The sequence below is a fragment of the Callospermophilus lateralis genome, chromosome 3, assembly GCF_048772815.1.
Source record: "Callospermophilus lateralis isolate mCalLat2 chromosome 3, mCalLat2.hap1, whole genome shotgun sequence".
NCBI classification, from domain to species: Eukaryota; Metazoa; Chordata; class Mammalia; order Rodentia; family Sciuridae; genus Callospermophilus; species Callospermophilus lateralis.
Genome location: NC_135307.1, coordinates 13695490 through 13712104, shown reverse-complemented (window position 1 = coordinate 13712104; position 16615 = coordinate 13695490). Strand labels below are relative to the sequence as shown.

Below are 16615 nucleotides of genomic sequence, written 5' to 3'. Positions count from 1 at the left end.
AGAGGGTCCCCGGGCGACACGGTGGCACAGCCCTGGACTCGGGGTGAGGTCAGAGGGCCCCTGTGCCTGGGTGGAGGTCAGGGGTTCTGGTCTCGATGCTTTGCACGTGATTCTTCCCTTGGGCGTGCGTGTGTCGGAGGAGTGACTCGTCCCTGTGGAAGGTGGGCAGAGGCCACTCCTGGGTCACACACCTCTGTGGAGCTCGGGTGCTCGGGCTTCCCCGAGGAAGGGCTGGAGCGGAGCTTCCCATCAATCTCAGCGGAGCAGGGTGTATTCCAGGTCTTGGCCCAAGGTCAGCTTCAGTGGGGCTGATTGGTCGGAAGTGTGACACCCTCGCCTTTTGTCCTGTGGCCCAGGAGAAGCCTGTGAGCAGAGGGCGACGCGGTGGGAGGAGTGTCTGCGTTTTGAATCGAGGCGACTGACCGTAAAGACACCTGGGGAAGGAACAGGCCCCGGGAGCGGCCAGTGAGTGAGAGTGGCCTCCCGGGTCTCACCCTGGGATTGCCGTGAGTTTTCCGTTTACAACAGGCCCGCGGTGCTCTCACGGCGACCCAGGTCCTGTCTCCTGCCAGCTCAGGGAGGGCGGGAAGGATGAGACCCAGACCAGCCACTCTTCCCTAGGGATAACTCACCCGTCGGAGCGGAGGGGGACGTCAGAGAGGACCCAGAAAGAACCCTGTACTTTCTTGTTCTCCTGAGAGTTTAGAGAGAAAAGGGTCATGTGTCCCCATCACAGCCGTGTTGGTTAGGCCCTGCTGAGTGACGGACAGACCTGCCTGTCCCCTCCTCCACCCGTGCTCCTGTTAGCTGGGCCCTAGTGGCCGATGGGACGGTGCATCTGCTCAGCCAGTGATCACGCCCGCCCCGCACAGGCAACTCTGTAGAGAGACGCTATCCCGTTCTTTCCAGAAAGATCTCAGAGGCCTTCCCCAAAGTCACCAGTGAACTCCGCTCCCGTGAATCCTGCTGCAGACCTCTTGCCTGGACGTGGCTCAGGAGAGAACAAGACTTAGGTGCGGGAGGAGGTGGGGCAGGGCTAACGGGGGACCCTGCCGAGCACACAGGGCCCCAGTGGAAGTGGGGTAAGGGCTGAGCGCTGAGGGAGGGTGGCCTGGCCCACAGATATGGGTGGCAAGTGGTGGTGATGGTGGCCTATCAGGTCCCTCCCGAAAGTGCTTGTTCCAGTGCCACCCGGACTTCCTGGTTCAGCCTTGTCCGGGAAGTTGTGGCTCCTCATTCTTCACATCCCGGCGCCGACTTTCCACAGCCCACTGTAACCCTCAGGGTTCTCCAGAGAAGCAGAGTCAGTAGGAGGCACGCACATGTGTGCCCTGGGACTCTTCATGGGTATAGAAATGCACACATCCACACTGTCAGAATAGGTATGTGTGTGCGCCAGCCGCCTGTCACTATAACAAAATGTCTGAGGTCATTAATCTATAAAGAGAAAAGGTTCATTTCTGGCTTACAGTTTTGGAGATCCCAGCCCAAGATCAAGTGGCCCTATTGCATCGGGTCTTTGGCAAGGCTGGGGCATCACAGTGGGAGGCTCATGAACTCATTGCACGAGCCAGGAAGCAAGAGAGGGAGAGAAAGAGGACGAGGCTGGGGTCCCACAGTCCCCTTCTAGGGCATGGCTCCAATTACCTAAGGAGCTCCTCTAGCCCCACCCCTTCAAGGTCAGCAGCACGGCCCATGGTGCTGCCCTGGGGACCAAGCCTTTGACGCGTGGACCTTGGAGTGATGCTCATCCAAACCTTAGCGCTGTGTGTGTGTGTGTGTGTGTGTGTGTGTGTGTGTGTGTGCACTTGTATGTTTCCTTATGAGATTCACTTTAAGGAGTTAACTCCTTAAAGGAGCCGTGGGAGGGCCAGTCTGAACCGGCAGCACGGCAGGAGCTGACCTGCAGCTTGCGGCAGGATCCCTTCTCCCAGAAACCCCAGTTTCGACTCCTAAGGCCTGTGACTACCTGCGTGGAGTGGACTTCACACCCACGTTACCTGAGTGGTCTCTGCGCCCCGGCTCCGCCGCGGCAGACCTTCAGCTCATTTATACCCCGCAGAGCTCCGGCTGACTTGTCTGGCTGAATAACGGGGTGCTGCCGGCTGGCCGTCGAGGCCCGTGGAACCCACCGCCGCTCGGCCCACAGCCTGGCCTGGCCCAGGTCAGTGCGTCAGGGAGGGCAGGGGGTGCCCTTCCCCCCGCGTCCTCCCGCCTGCTTGCACTTGAGGCTGCCCAGGCCAAGGAAGGACCCAGCGTCTCTCGGGCACAATGGCGGCCTTTCCCGGCGCGTCACCAGGAGTTAGTCTGAACACCTGGGTGATGGGGGTTGACTTTTATTCCAGGTCATTGTTCTCCTAATGGGTTGAGTGACCATGAATTGTCTCATCCAAACTGTGACGTTTTTGAGAGCAGAGGGGACGCTGGTAATTATACTGGACAGCAGGTGGGCGTCAGGACCTTGGCCTGGTTGGCCTTGGAGCTCATGGACACAGGTGTTTTCAGCGCCTGTGTTCTGTGACAGGTTCGTCACTTCAGTGAGCGTGAGCACAGCGGTAGGTCAAGTTGCTTCTCCAGAGAGATCCGGTGATGTCCCAACTCCTGGAACCTGTGAACGTGACCTTATTTGGAAGTGGGGTCTTCGCACAGGTAACTCGTCACACTGCACGAGGGTGGCCTTAAACCTAATGACTGGTGTCCTTACAAAAAAGCCACATGGAGACAGAGTAGGGCAGAGGTGACCATGGGAGTGACAAATCTGCAAGACAGGAAAGGCCAAGGATGGCCTGCTGTCCCCGGAGGCTAGAAGAGGCGGGGACAGATTCTCCGAGTCTCAGAGGAGCCGACCCTGCCTGCACCTTGGCTCCCAGACTGTCCCACCCGGACGGGTTTCAGGGGCTTTAGGTCTGGTGCTTTGTCACGATAGCCCCAGGAAGCACTTTAATTATTAAAACCCTGAGCCAAGTGCCCCGTGTGTGCCAGGTTTGGACCAAAGTGCCAGGAAGAATCCGCTTGTTCTCCTGAGGCCCCACGTTCACAGACCGGCCATATGTCCTGGTCAGACAGCCTGTGACCGTTTCTGCTGGCTGATTGGACAACCGGAATTAACACGTGGCTGCGATCACTCTTGTGGCCACCTTTGCCAGCCAAGGACATACAGGGCCCTTCGCCACTCGGGGCCTGAACCCCTAGGGACCCTGGTTCTACCCTTGTCACCTGCAATGGCCAGATGGCTCCGGTGATACTGCAGTGCTGTTCCTGGGGTGCAGATGGCCTGATGGCGTGAGTGACCTGAGTGGGCCCCAGGTCAGGCCCCCTGCTCCCTGGGCTTCTGCAGCTGCCCTCCAGCTCCAAAGACGAGCTCAGCAGCCCAGGACGGTCCAGCCTGACCCCGTCTCCACCGGGAGGTGCAGCAATGGCCGACACTGTCCACTTGGATGCCTGTATCCAGGGGCCTGCTGCTCATTCATCCTCACCAGGGGGGACAAGGAGGCCGAGCCCTCTATGATCAGGGGACACCCCTGCTCCTGAGCTGTGAGGAGAGAGGTGTGTTGGTGAAGGCCACGGGTGTTAAGGGCACAGCGTGGGTTCACATGACCACTTGTGATCTAGAACCTTCCCGTCACCTGAAGTCCCTGTCACTTCTCTGCCCAGGCCTTCCCGCCCAGCATCTCTTTCCTCCTCTGGACTCTCCAGGGCAGCCGGGGAACGGCCTGCTGTCCCTCCGCCTCTGAGCCCCAGAGTCTCTCTCAGTGGCTTTTAGGCCTCGGGATTTTTCCATGAATCATAGTAAACTGACTTTCGAGTGTTTGCCATGGAAACAGTGGAACCTCTTGCAGGGCACTGGGGTCCCTGGGAAGCCCGACTCCCCCTGCTGCACCCTGGGTGGGCTGGGCGTGGGTTCCGCCGTGTTCTTGGCACACGTCGTGGATTGACATGTGTGACGTCTTTTCACCTGGGATGAGCGTCCTTCCCACACCCAGTGTCTTGAGTGTCCCCCTAGATGACGTCTGTCTAACACGCCAGGAGAGCAGGGGCTTTTGCCCGCTGGGCACGGGTGTCCCCGGGACCTGGAGCAGTGCTGGGCTGAGGGGGACATGTGTGGAAGAGTAGAGGGACGAATCACAGCTGTGTGACCGGCCGCCTGGATGACTGAGTGGCTTCTGCTGCCTCAATCCAAGGTGGCAGAAGCAGTCCACACGGGTGACATTCTTCTCAGGCTTCCAATGATAACCTCTGAACAGGCTCCATGTGAAGAGTGGTCGTGTCAAATCACTGAGCTGAGGTTCTTGGCTCTTGATGTATAGCCAGAGGCTCTTGGGGGCTGAATTACTCAGACTTTAGTTGGGGCTCTGCCTCTTCCTGGTTGTAGGACCTCGGGCAACTTACTTAACCTTTCTGTGGCCTCGTTTACCCATCTGTGAAGCGGGACTTATGATGATACTATTGCAAAGGCGGGTTAGGATTAAATGAAATTCTATAATTCTATGTAAAAGTGCTGTGCTCATCAGTTTTCTATCACTGTAATGAAATAACTGAGATAATTAACTTATGAGGATAAAAAGGTTTATTTTGGTTCACGCTTTGGAGATTCCAGGCTGTGATAAATTGGCTCTGGTGCTTTTGGGCCTGTGTCAAGGCACCACATGGTGGAAGGAACAGGGAGTGGAGCAGAACTGCTCACCTCAGGAAGAGGAGTGAGGAAGAGATAGGGTCCCACGGTCCCCTTCAAGGGCATGTCACCAATGCCCTAAAGATCCCCCCACTAGGTCCCACCTTTGAAAGCTCCATCCCCTCCCAACAGTGACACCCTGGGGACTTACTGTTTATTACACAGACTTTTGGGGGATACTTATGATCCAAACTATAACAAGTTCTTAGAGCACCCGGCATGTGCTAAGCTTGTGTGTGTGTGCATGTGTGTGTGTGTGTGTGTGTGTGTGTGTGTGTGTGTTAAAAGCTCATTGTACCTGTTTTCCAAATAGCAATGGTTCTCCTCTTGATAAACAGTAGTGCTGTGTCTTGCCACCCCCACATGACTGGCCCCCAGTCTGCTGCACAGTAGGCGGGGGTCTCGGTTCCCAATTCACTTTGGATATAAGCACATTATGTCATTGACTGTTCCCTCTGGTGTCAGCTGGCAAAGATCACAGCAGTACAGGGATGAGCACATGGTCAGGACAGCCGTCGGAGAGCACGTGACCCAGTGCAAGGGAAAGACGGTCGGACGGAAGGCATTGCTAATTGTGGGAATAAACAAAGGCCACCCAGAGGAAGGCAAAGCCAGGCACCTATTCAGAGTCAGCAGCCCGCGTCAGCTACTGTCACCTGCACTTGGCAGACCCGTCAGGCGAGTGGGTGGGGAAGCCCTGTGCTCACGGGGAGCTGCACCCTGATCGCCCAGCCTAGTCTGAGTGGACTCACCTGGTAACTGTTCGGAATGGACTAGCTGGTGGGGTTGCCTGCAGGAGGCGGTCACTGGGCTTGTGCCCTGGCGTGGTTTGTCTTCCCGGTGGACAGAGCAGCTTCCCCACCTCGCCCTCCACCATGAGCTCTGCCTCCCTTAGGCCCAGAGCTGTGGCGTCAGCCAGCCTCAGACTGGGAGCCCAAATCCACGTTTCCTCCTCTCAGCTGGTCTCCTCGGGTGTTTTCAGTCACAGAGGTGACAGCTCACACAGTGGGGCTTCAGGCGTGACTGACGGGGAGGCTGGGCCCGTGAACTAGAAGGGACATGTGTGTCCTCATGGGGACTATTAGCCCCTAGGCCTGCCACAGCCAAGGACCACCAACCAGGTGGCTTACAACAACGTCACCTCTTCCCGCCCAGCTGAGGAGGCTCGAAGTTGGGAGTGGGCGTTGGGACTGGCAGGTTTGTTCCTCCTGAGGCTCTGAGGAGCGCCTGTCCGTGCCTCTCTCCCAGCTGGTGGCCTGATGTCCTCGGCTTGTGCCCGCATCACTCCAGCCTCGGCCTTTGTATCTCTAGGGCCCTGCTCTCTGCATGTTCTCTCCTCTTCTTAGGAAGTCACCAATCATGGCCACCAGGGTGCACCGAGTCCTACGTGGCCTCACTTTGGCTTAACTAGTTACAGCAAAGACCTTATGTTGGGGACTGGGTTGTGTCCCCCAGATTTGTGTGTTGAGGCTCTAGTTCCTAAGGTGAGGGGACCTTCTGGGGGTAGTTAAGGTGGCGTGAGGTCGGGCGGGACTGGCACCCTCCTGACAAGAGGAAGAGACAGCAAGAGAACACACCTGAGAGGTGCCACCTGCAAGGTAGGAAGGGAGACCTCACCAGGAGCCAGTCCTGGCAGCACCTTGACCTTGGGCCTACAGCCTCTGACCTGCAAGAGAACGTCGGCAGTTTGAGACACGCAGTCCCATAATTCCCTTTGGAGATTTGTCCCTAAGGACCCAAGGACCTCCCTCTGGGTCCCACTTCTGAGAGACCCCACGCCTTCCCAACATGCCACACTGGGGACCATGCTTTAAACACAAGCATCTTTCAGGGACATTCAAGATTCAAACTCAGGCAGCTGGCCTTGATTGGAAGCCAGTTGACCACCACTGGCCATCACTGACCAGGCCTGGCCAGTCTGGGCTGGTGGCTATGAGGTGGTGGTCTGGTTTCCTGAGATGGCTGCTGCAGAGAGAGTTTGTCCACTGTCCCCTTGTCCTGTCAGGTCCCACAGCCCTGTGACTAGCTACCTGTGCTGAGTACAGCGTCTGACCTTCTCTGGACGTTGGTGTCTCCCCTGTAAAGTGGAGGACAGGGGTCCCTGTTGGTAGAGGACAAGGATCTTTGGCTTCAGAGCTGGCAGAGAGATGCAGATGCAGGAGCCACTTAGAAACCCGGGGATGGTGGCGAGCCTGCTCCCGCTCCCGGGTGGAAACAGCTGAGCCACGTAGAATCAGGAGCTCCGTCCAGTTGTCAGATTTTGGGGTGGTTGCCTGGAAGGAGCAATCCCGTGGTCGAGGCTGCTGATCATATTTTTATTTTTTTGCAGCACATAATCTCTTGGAATGTCCAGAAAGACAGGATTGCAGCTCCTTTTCGTGCTGGTTAAGCTGATGACTGGATCTAATTTTATTTACTCCTATTTGGGACAGGAGGGGATGGTCTAAAACCTCCACCTGCCGACTCTTGCCCATGAGAGGCAGAGATTGCTAGCGAAGTTATTTTAAACCATAGAATTGGGGAGAGAAAAAAACAATCCCAATTTTTTTTGCTCTGGGCTCCTGGTGCTTGGGTGGTTTCTAAACCACATACCTTATGTAAGTTGAAATGCTAGAAATTCGAAGCTATTTAAATGACTTCCCAGCCCTGCAGTCTTGTTTTCATAGTTTGAGAATAAACGTCAGGGCTTAGAATGTGAGGTTATTTTTAACCAGAGTAGAAAGCAAAGAGAGAATGACATGTTTGGAGGCAGATTAAAAAAAAAAAAAAAAAGTTCAATTCACAGTTAGCATTCCCTAAAGAGAATCGGCTAATTGAAAGGTTTAAGAAAGATCTGCATCTACCAGAAAGCATGGCGCTGCTGACGGCGTTCTGTCTGCAGAGTCGTGCGACCGCAGAGCAGCAGTTTGGAAGTGCTGGTTCGGGAAGGCCGGTCAGCCTGGCCTGCAGAGCCGCTGGGCGGGCCTCAAAGGTCTCCCTGGGGTTTCTGGCTCTGGTCTTATGTGCTGAGAAGCCGTCTGGCTGGACCTCATGGTGGAAGGGCTGGCCGGGGGAGGCTGGGGTGGGGTCAGTGGGGTGGTCCCCAAGAGATGCTGCTGGGGGTGCAGGTGGAGGGTGAGTGGGCTTGAGAGTAGTTTGGGAAGGGAGCTTGTCTGAGGACTGACCGGAGCTGGGTGTATCAGTCGGTGTTCAGTGCAAGACATGGAAACCATCCTCAGTATTTTGAACAGAAAGGATTGAATGCAGGGAATTAGGCGCTTACAGAATCACGGGTGGAAGGAGCCGCCCTGTGTCTGAGGCTTGTGACCCCCAGAATTCCCATGGGGAAGCATGACCCCCACGGGGTGGTGTCAGGAGGGTCCTTGGGAGGTGCTTAGGTCATAGTCTGCCTCCTCCCTCATAGGAGATGTTCCAGGGCCGCCTGGCATGTGTCCCCCCAGGACGTGTGGACAGAGGAGACACCTTCTCTGACGCAGAGGGTGGGGCCTTGGTCTTGGCCTTGAAGCCTCCGGAACCATGAGAATCAATCTCCATTGTTCCTGATCCCCCCCAGGTTGGCCTGTTTTGTTACAGCAGCCCACCTGGACTCGGACAGGCAGGCAATGGAATGATCAAGTTAAAAACATTCTGCGCCGACTAAGCGAGCGGGTGGTCCTGCCCGCAGAGCTTCCTGGCCCTCTCCGTAGCCCTGGTCTCCAGGACCAACTGCAGCAAGAAGAGTGAGCTGCCTCTTTCCTGTCCCCAGGGTCTCCTGGGTCAACAGGGCCAGGGCTGCCAGGGAGATGAGGCTCCTCAGAGCAGGACACAGGGCTAAGCACGTGTGACTGTGAAGCACCCAGCCCGACCCCATAGCTATGTCCCCTTGGCAGGTTCACATGAGAAAGTGGGAATGGACCTTGAGCGCTAGGTGGCCGTCCCCCCATCATGAGCTGCGAGGAAGGAGTAGGCTTCAACGACAGCTCCCCCATTTCCCCCCTGCACCTTGAGATGGATGGCGGGCCGTTCCCTGGGGCTGGGCTTTGGGTTCTCAGGATGCCAAGGAAGGGTGTCCAGCAGCTGAGCTCGGCAAAGACCAAAGTTTGAGAGAGAGGTCTGTGGATACTAAAGGTCAGAGCCGAGAAGAGGGAGAAGAGGGCTGGAGTCATTCAGGGGACCCTGCAGGAGACTGAAGCAAGAGGGGACTGGAGGGTCCTGGAAGCCAAGCAAGAACGCTTCGAGAGGTGGGCTCACGGGACGCGGGTGGACGTCCAGGCATCTTGCTACGCATAAGATGCGACCAGAAAGGCTGCACGTGACACGATGCCATCCATAGGACATTCTGGAAAAGGCAAAGTGTAGAGAGTGCAGACATCACTGGTGGCCAGGGTTGGGGAGCAGGAGGAGGTGACTGAAAAAGTCAGCACAGGGAGTTTGGGGGGATGGAGGGTCCTGGGGGTGTGGCGGTGGATGTGAAGGTCCATGCAGTTCTCACAGCCCACAGAGCTGCAGCCTGAGGAGTGAGTTTTACTGTATGTGAATGTAATATGGATGTAACATGGATGGACAGATGGACAGTCCACAGGTCCTTTTGTCCATCCGTATGTCCATTCATTAATATGTGAGCAAGAAGTGGTTTGTTCTGTGGAATGTTTCAAGGAGATGAAGGAAGGTGAGTGACAGGTGTCTTGACCTCTGTCTGAGTGGGTCCCGGGCCGCGGGCAGAACTGAGCTGATTCCTCCCTCTAGGAACTTGGCTGCTGGCCATGGCCTCAGAGCTTCCAGGTCCAGAACCGCTTGGTCAAGAGACTGGCCCCGACACACGCACCTGTTATAAGTTAGATGCTCACTGGGAAGAGCCTGTGCGGCCTGGTTGCATGACTCTAGGCAAATACTTGAGGCTCTCAGGGCCTCTGTGTCTGAAAGAATTTCTCCACGCAAGACACTTCGCCGGGGAGGGTTCCACTTTATTACCAAAGGCTGTGTGCTTATATAGATCTAGGGAGAGGTGGCAGAGCTCAGGTAAATGACGGGTCACTCGTTTATTGGTAAGTTCTTCCAGATGTCAGTTCCGGAGCCCACAAATTAGTTCTTACTGGGGCTAAGATTTCTCGCCAGCGAGTTTGAAATTGGCGCTGGCGGGGGGTTTTGGCGCCGGCAGGAAAGGGAGAGGCAGGAAGAGAAGCTCCTCAGGCGCCATGTTGGGTTTTTTGGGGTGTAGCTGCCATTATACCTTTTCCCAACAGTGTCCTCGTCAGTAAAGCAGGAACAGTGAGCTTCTCAGGATCAGAAATGCAGCCTTTAGAACTGGACGTGGGTGCCACTGTATTTACCGGCTCCCTGCATGTCCTCCACCTCCCCTGGTCAGTGACTGCTGGCCTGGTCCACTCCTCGCCATCATGAAAAGCTTCCTACTCTGTCCATCCTTTATTACTGTCCATCTGCACCAGGACAAGCATATACTAAGGCCACATCTGGGAAACGGCACCTCGCCTGGTGCCTGGTGCATAGCAGATGCTCAAGAAACACATACTGACCCGCCCCTTTCAGGATCAAGGTATCTTCCATCCTGATGACCTCCTGCCTTTGGAGCAGCTTTGGTGCCCTCTGAGAGTCAAATCACCTTTGAGATGAAGCCACGTGCTCAGGGAGGCTCGGGGTACACAGTCTCGGGGACGGGGGTCTGTAAATATCAGTTGGATAATTCGCACTTGACAACTAGCAGCGGTGTCGGCAGAGGTGCAGAGCCTCGCAGGGGCGGTTCAGAGCCTCGCGTGGGCAGCTTTTGTGAGTGAAGAAAGCTCAGGTGTGCCTTGAGGGCCTGAGTGCACGTGTGCAGGGTGCTGGGGGCACTGGAGATGCTTCTGTCCTGGGCCCTTAGGGCTCCCCTCTGATGTGGGGAGGGCAGCTGGCAGGAGCCCCCTGCCTGCAGTGCCCTGGGTGCTGTGCACAGTCCAGGCCCTCGTGTGGGAGGGAGGCACACATCTGGCCTGCAAGGACACCTGGGCGTGTCCAAGGCCAAGAAGGAAGAGAAGTCACTCTGGGTACCAAGGTGCAGAGGCAAGCACCTTAACAGGGGGTAGGGAGCAGCTGCCTTGCCTCCTGTCCCCTCCCTCCTCTTCCCTCCCAGAGTCTGGGATCATCCCTGTGTCCCTGAGTTCCCCAGCTCCGTTCCACCTGCAGACAAATCTCTGCCTTCCCCGTCCCCACGCCCCTGGATTCCTGCAGCTTAAAGGCTTAGGCACGACCTCAAAAGCCATGTGTGTGACCTCAAAAGCCATGTGTGCCCAGCTCATTCCTCTCTCCCGGGGGCGGGGCGGGGATTGAGCAGCAGGGACAGGCTCCGCCCCTCTCAGACCTGGATGGGGCTTCCAGTCCTGGGAGCAGGGGGGCAGGAGGAAGGTCTCCTTGGGAACCCAGGCCACGTGGCTTCTCTGCAGCTGTGGAATCTGTTCTCCCGTCCTCTGCTCTCCTGCCGTCCTCTCCCCACCCGGCCACTTCTGCTTTCCCTATTGTTATTGTACAACAAAGTTGTGTCCTCTAAAGCCGTGGGGTCAGCACCCCCCATGAGCTAACCATCCTCAGAGCCATTGCACCGAGTCCTCAGGACACCAGGGTCTGTTGTGATCCTGGCTCCTAGAGGGTATGGCCCTGGGGGTTAGCAGATTGCCAAGGTCACCCAGGTCATAAGGTGCAGAAGCACTTCCTGAAACCTAATTCTGTCTGCAGTCGACTGGCGTGCCTAACATACAACATATTTGCAGTCCGCAGTTATTGCTCTTGGTGGCCAAGGTGGGAGCGACAGGGATCCCCTGCCACCTGGCCGGCTGCTGGAGGATTCAAGTCCTAAAGAGAGGAGAGAATTGGTCCCAGCTACCAGCCACCGGCTGGGAGTGGGAAGTGGTCCTCTGTGGGCTGCAGTCTTGGACAGCAGGGTTAGGGCATGCCACACCCAGTAAGGAGCAGCAGATTGCCACTAAAGAGACAGTGGGACAGACTGGAGAAATGACCAGGCCATTTTAAGTCTATGAGTGGCCAAGCCAGCCTCCGATCCACAATGCACCATAATTCCCAGTCTTGACCTGTGTGGCTGGGTTCCCTGAGCTGGTCACGTCCCTCTCTGAGCCTCACTCAAAAACAGGCATGCATAAGGCCGTAGTGCCAGCCCCCTGGGTTCAGGGTATATCAGAAGACTCAGGTGGGCACTGAGAATGGCGGGTATGTCTGGGGGTGCCATACCTGCTGCCCTTGATGGCAATGTCAAGACACCTCTGTGGCCCTCCAGCGTACATCAGGGGAGCTGAGCAAGGCGGGAGAGTGAGCAAGGAGTCTGATCCTACCAAGGACAAAGCCACTTCTAACCCACATCCCCTCCCGGCTGGAGGCCAGGTGATGTGTCCTCAGCAGCGTGACTTTATTTTGATTCTCAGAGACATCTCAGGATTGGATAAATCGCCAGCTCTCTAAACACTGGTTTGCAGAGTCGGGAAATGCCTCAAATTCTCATGTCAGAAATGTCTATTGATCTACACTGAACCATCCCGGGCAGCTCCATTCATCCTGGAAATAAGACCCTGGCAGCGAGACGGCCAAATCTCTCCCTTAGTAATTCTCATCTCCAGGCAGAAAATCCTTGCAGCAGAACCATGCCCTTGAACTGGCAGCAGCAACTGTATTAAGGGAGTTTGATTACAGGGAGAGAGGGAGAGAGGGAGGGAGAGATGAAAGAATCCATTCTTTTCTAGGTGTTTGGAGAGCTGTTCTTTGTTGTTGGTAGAATCTGATGTTCAAATCAGGAAAGTTTCCGTAGGAGGGAGAAACCATCATTGTCAAAGCTTATGGCAAATGACATTTACGGAGAAGGGATTTCTGTCCTGGACGTCCAGTTAGCAAGCATCTAGCAAGCATTAATTGAGTGTCTATTATGAGCCTATTGTCACTCCAGGTACCTGGAGGGCTGGCAGGGTTAACAGCATTGTCACAGGATGAAACAACGTATAGATTGTCATTTTGGTTAACATTTTGCTGTTGCTTATTTAATTGATTGTTAAAGTCAATTAAGAACCTATGTGCCAGGCCTGGCCTGGGCACTGAGGACACGGTGGTGAACTGGGCAGTGAGGGTCACTGTCTTTCAGAAGTTTCTAGTCTATCTGTGTGATAAGAACTGGAGGGGGTCTGGGAGTTGTCCTTTTAGCATGTGTTTGTGAGAGTGCTCACCCATTGGTCATCTCCGGTGGTGGGAAGATGAGAAGGGATCAGTCTCCATTCCGAGGGCATTCAGAGGCTAATGAGTGGCTCCGGGCTGCTTGGGAGGGGATGGTGCATTTGTCTCAGATTGTTTCCATATTTTAGCTCTTATGAATACAACTCTGGGCATTTGTGCACAAGTTTGTGGGCATGCGTTGCATTTATCTAAGATGTACACTTGGGAATGGAATTGCTGAGTCCTGTGGTCACTGCCACCTTTTGATGAACTCCCAAAGCCACTCTGTGTCACCTTCCCTCCAACAAGGTATGAGGATTCTGATATCTCCTTATTGCCAACATTTATTCTGTCTTTTGGACTGTAGCCATCCTGGTGGGTGTAAAGCATTTTGTATAGTTTTTTCAAAATATCTAAAACATGATGGATTCTAAGGTGCTAAGTAGCTGGGTATAATCTAGTCTCCAGCACCTTTTCCTAAGAGCACTAGTCTGCCCTGGGCTGAGAAATAGCTGACCTTCTTGCTCGTCAGCCCGAAGCCAGTGGACTCCACAATTCCTTGTTGGACTCCCAGGTCTCAAGTGAGGTTTGGGGGCCCACGGATTCCTAACCCTCTGTCATCTCCTCTTGTCTTCCAGCCATCCACGAGTTCCCCACAGACCTGTTCTCCAATAAGGAGCGACAGCATGGAGCTGTCCTGCTGCACATCCTCGGTGTAAGTGGCCCTTGCGGGCATGATGTCACACACCTAAAACCTGTCTGCACGGGGTGGCCAAGCCACAGCCCCTGAGAGATTCCATTTAGTCCTTGCCACAGCCCCAAGAAAAAAACAGATGCCAAAGACCATTTTGCCCACTGAGAGGTAATATCTCCAATGTGCTCGGTGACTCGCTCAGTGTTGTTGCCCTGAGCCAGCACAGGAAGTGGTTCAGTCCTGTCTGCTCTCTACTTTTTTAATGGTGCACCTCTTCCTGATGTGTAACCATGAGCAAATAAATACAGGTCAAGGGTGTCAACCCCTGCACGGCATAGAGGTCTTCCGTATAACCCCCACCCCAGACAAGTTGCCAACCTTTACTTACCTACAGTTGAAACCCTTGCACTTCCTCTCAAACTTCCCTCCATGTGCAGATGGGCCCTGATAACACGTGGTGAAGTTCAAATAGCAAGTCACAAAGGGAATAATGGGTTCAAACTGAAATCATAGATGGTGCCTCTGTAATGGGGCAGGCACACTGCAGGCCCAGCCATGCGTGTCTCTCTGCCTGTTGTTGTAAATAAAGTTTTATTGGAACACAGCACTCCCATTCATTTCTGTGCTCTCCACGTCTGCTGTGGTGCTTCTGAGTCTAAGTGGCCCCCAAAGCCAAAAATATTTACTTTCTGGCCCTTCCCAGAAACCCTTTGTTGACTCTGTGGAACGGAGTTGGGAGACGAAGCAGGGCAAGGCTGGCTTTGCTACTTTGGATCAACCACAGCAAATTTCCCTTCTGATCACAGCCCAACCGCCCAGCACCATCTGCTTGTATATTTAATCCCAGGCAGACATTAGTCTTTTAAAAGAGATAATTAAGAAAGTAAAATCTGGAATTCTCACACTGACAGCAACAACCAGAGAGGAATGAGTGAGTGAAATTTCAATTAATAGGCTAACCCTCTAATGTAAATGAAGGGCTAGAACGAGGATTACAGGCAGAGTTTGAAGGGCGGGCGTGTATATTATTTCTGTAATAGAGTTGTTTTCTTTCTAGTGACTCCGACTCTACACTTCCCCTTTGACTGAGGTGGTGTGAGTTTGGCTAATTGGCCCCATAGCTCTGTGGCCCTGTCCCACAGAAGTCTTGGCAGAGTGAAGACAAAACAACTTCAGGACTTGTGCAGGGACTCTTACCACACTGTGGCTGGAGGGTCAAGTCCAGCCCAAGCCTGTTCTTACCAGTCACATTTTATTAGACCATGGCCACACCCCTTCTAGGGCTGCTTTGGCTCTGGAAGAACAGAGGAGTTGCAATAGAGACCCTTGGACCTACAAAGTCAAAAACATTATCATCTAACCCTCTACGGAGGGAATTTGCCAGACTCTTCTTTAGGGCATGCGCACCTCAGGCGGAGGAGCCAGTGGGTCTGCAGTTCTAGAAGTTTTCCCACCCTCCCGGCACAAGGAATGGAAATTGTGGCACCATCTTGGCTCCTGTTTCTCCTCTGTTCCTGTGGGTGTCATAGGAGAGACACCATGTGGCCCCATGGGTGCCAGTTCGAGCCAGATTCCCGAGGTCTGTGGCAGGGTCTCTCCTGCTGCCCTCCCCTCTGTCCACAGCCCCACTCTTGGCTTCTTTTTGCTTCTATCTAAAAGCTGACGAGTCACATTCAGGGACTGTCCCCCGTGGACTCCAGTAGATAGACCTGCCTCAGGTGCTGTGGCCTTAGATAGTGTCTCTTCCACTTATCAGATGAGTTGTGAGGTCGTCGGGTGTTGGGCTGTGTGGGCGGGAGCATCCCGGCTCCTCTCTTTCTGCAGACAGGACATCCCTGCCCAGCAGAGTCTTGCAGCCCCTCCTCTCCCTGGGCCCCAGGCCTTGCCTCTCCTGTCCTCCATTTCCCCTTCCTCACTCTGTTCTGCCCCACCTTGACCTTGCTGGTCTGTCAAGCACCCTGTTGCCTCAGGGATCTGCGCTGGCTGTAAGGTGGTCACAAGCAGCAGAGGCTTTGCCTGGTGCTCTGTCACCAAATCCCTGCTGTGGGCACCCACACCTGGCACACAGGATGAGCCCAGGTAGGCCCTGCTGGGTGCTGGATAGATGGGCAGGGATAGGGCCCAGCTGGACAACCACTTGAAAACCACTGATCTGCTCATGCGTCATCGTTAAACAGAGAAGAAGTGGAGACCCAGGACCATGACCACAAAGTCATCTGGCACAGAAGTCCCAGAACCAGTATTAGGACCAGGGCTCTTGGGTGCCGTAAACCTCCCCAGGCAAATAGACCATGGATTTCCATGTGTGCAGAGGCCAGCAGGACCCAGGAAACGCGGCTCACAGGGTGACCAGAGTCCCCCTTTTTCTTGGCAGAGGGTGGACAGTCAGTAGCAAGGACGCTGCTTGCAGGCCAGGCATATTGGCGTGTTCCGGGAGGTGGTTCGGAATGCTCTCCTCCTTGGTTCTGTCTTACTCTGAGGGCAGCCTCTGCTGCTAGGAGAGACCCGCTTCTTTGAGAAGAGGCGTCTGGGTTGGACAAGCAAAGTGTGTCTCCTGCTGTCCCGTTGTGCACGCTGTCCTTCACCTCTGGTTGGGCGGGGCGCCCCAGAGGGTCCCACACTCCAAGCAGCAGACACCAGCTGGTATTCCATAGTTTGGCTCAGTCCCAACGCTGTCCACCTGGGGTGGCGTTAGACCCACAGGTCAGGGGCTCGGCCACCAGAGTGTCCTCCCTTCTGACGCCTGTTAGTCCCTGGGGGCTTCTGATCAATGCTAGAAACAGGGCTCCCGCGACTTCCTGAGATTCAGTGATTTGCAGGAACAACTCATAGGACTCAGAGGAACGCTTTGCCTGTGTTACGAAGGCTTGTCCAGGGATCCAGATGGAGAGACGTAGGGAGAGGGGTGGGGAAGAGGAGCTGCCGCCATCTCCCCAGTGCACCACCCTCCAGGCACCTCCAGGTGTCCCAATGTCCTGAAGCTCTTGGGACCCTGTCCTTCAGGGTTTCTGGAAGTTTCCTTACATAGGCAAGATTGATTACATCAGCCTTGGCCCCCAGGTTAGGGG

The 16615-nt window shown here is 55.0% G+C and overlaps 1 protein-coding gene across 2 annotated transcripts in view; it reads left to right on the top strand.

Annotated features, from left to right (window-relative positions):
- Positions 1-16615, top strand: part of Slc24a4 (solute carrier family 24 member 4) — a 125562-nt gene that overhangs the window by 68732 nt on the left and 40215 nt on the right. For both annotated transcript variants that reach the window (XM_076848011.2, XM_076848009.2), the window contains exon 3: positions 13492-13568. In XM_076848011.2, the coding sequence (XP_076704126.2) occupies positions 13492-13568 (77 nt within the window). The remainder of the gene's footprint in view (positions 1-13491; positions 13569-16615) is intronic.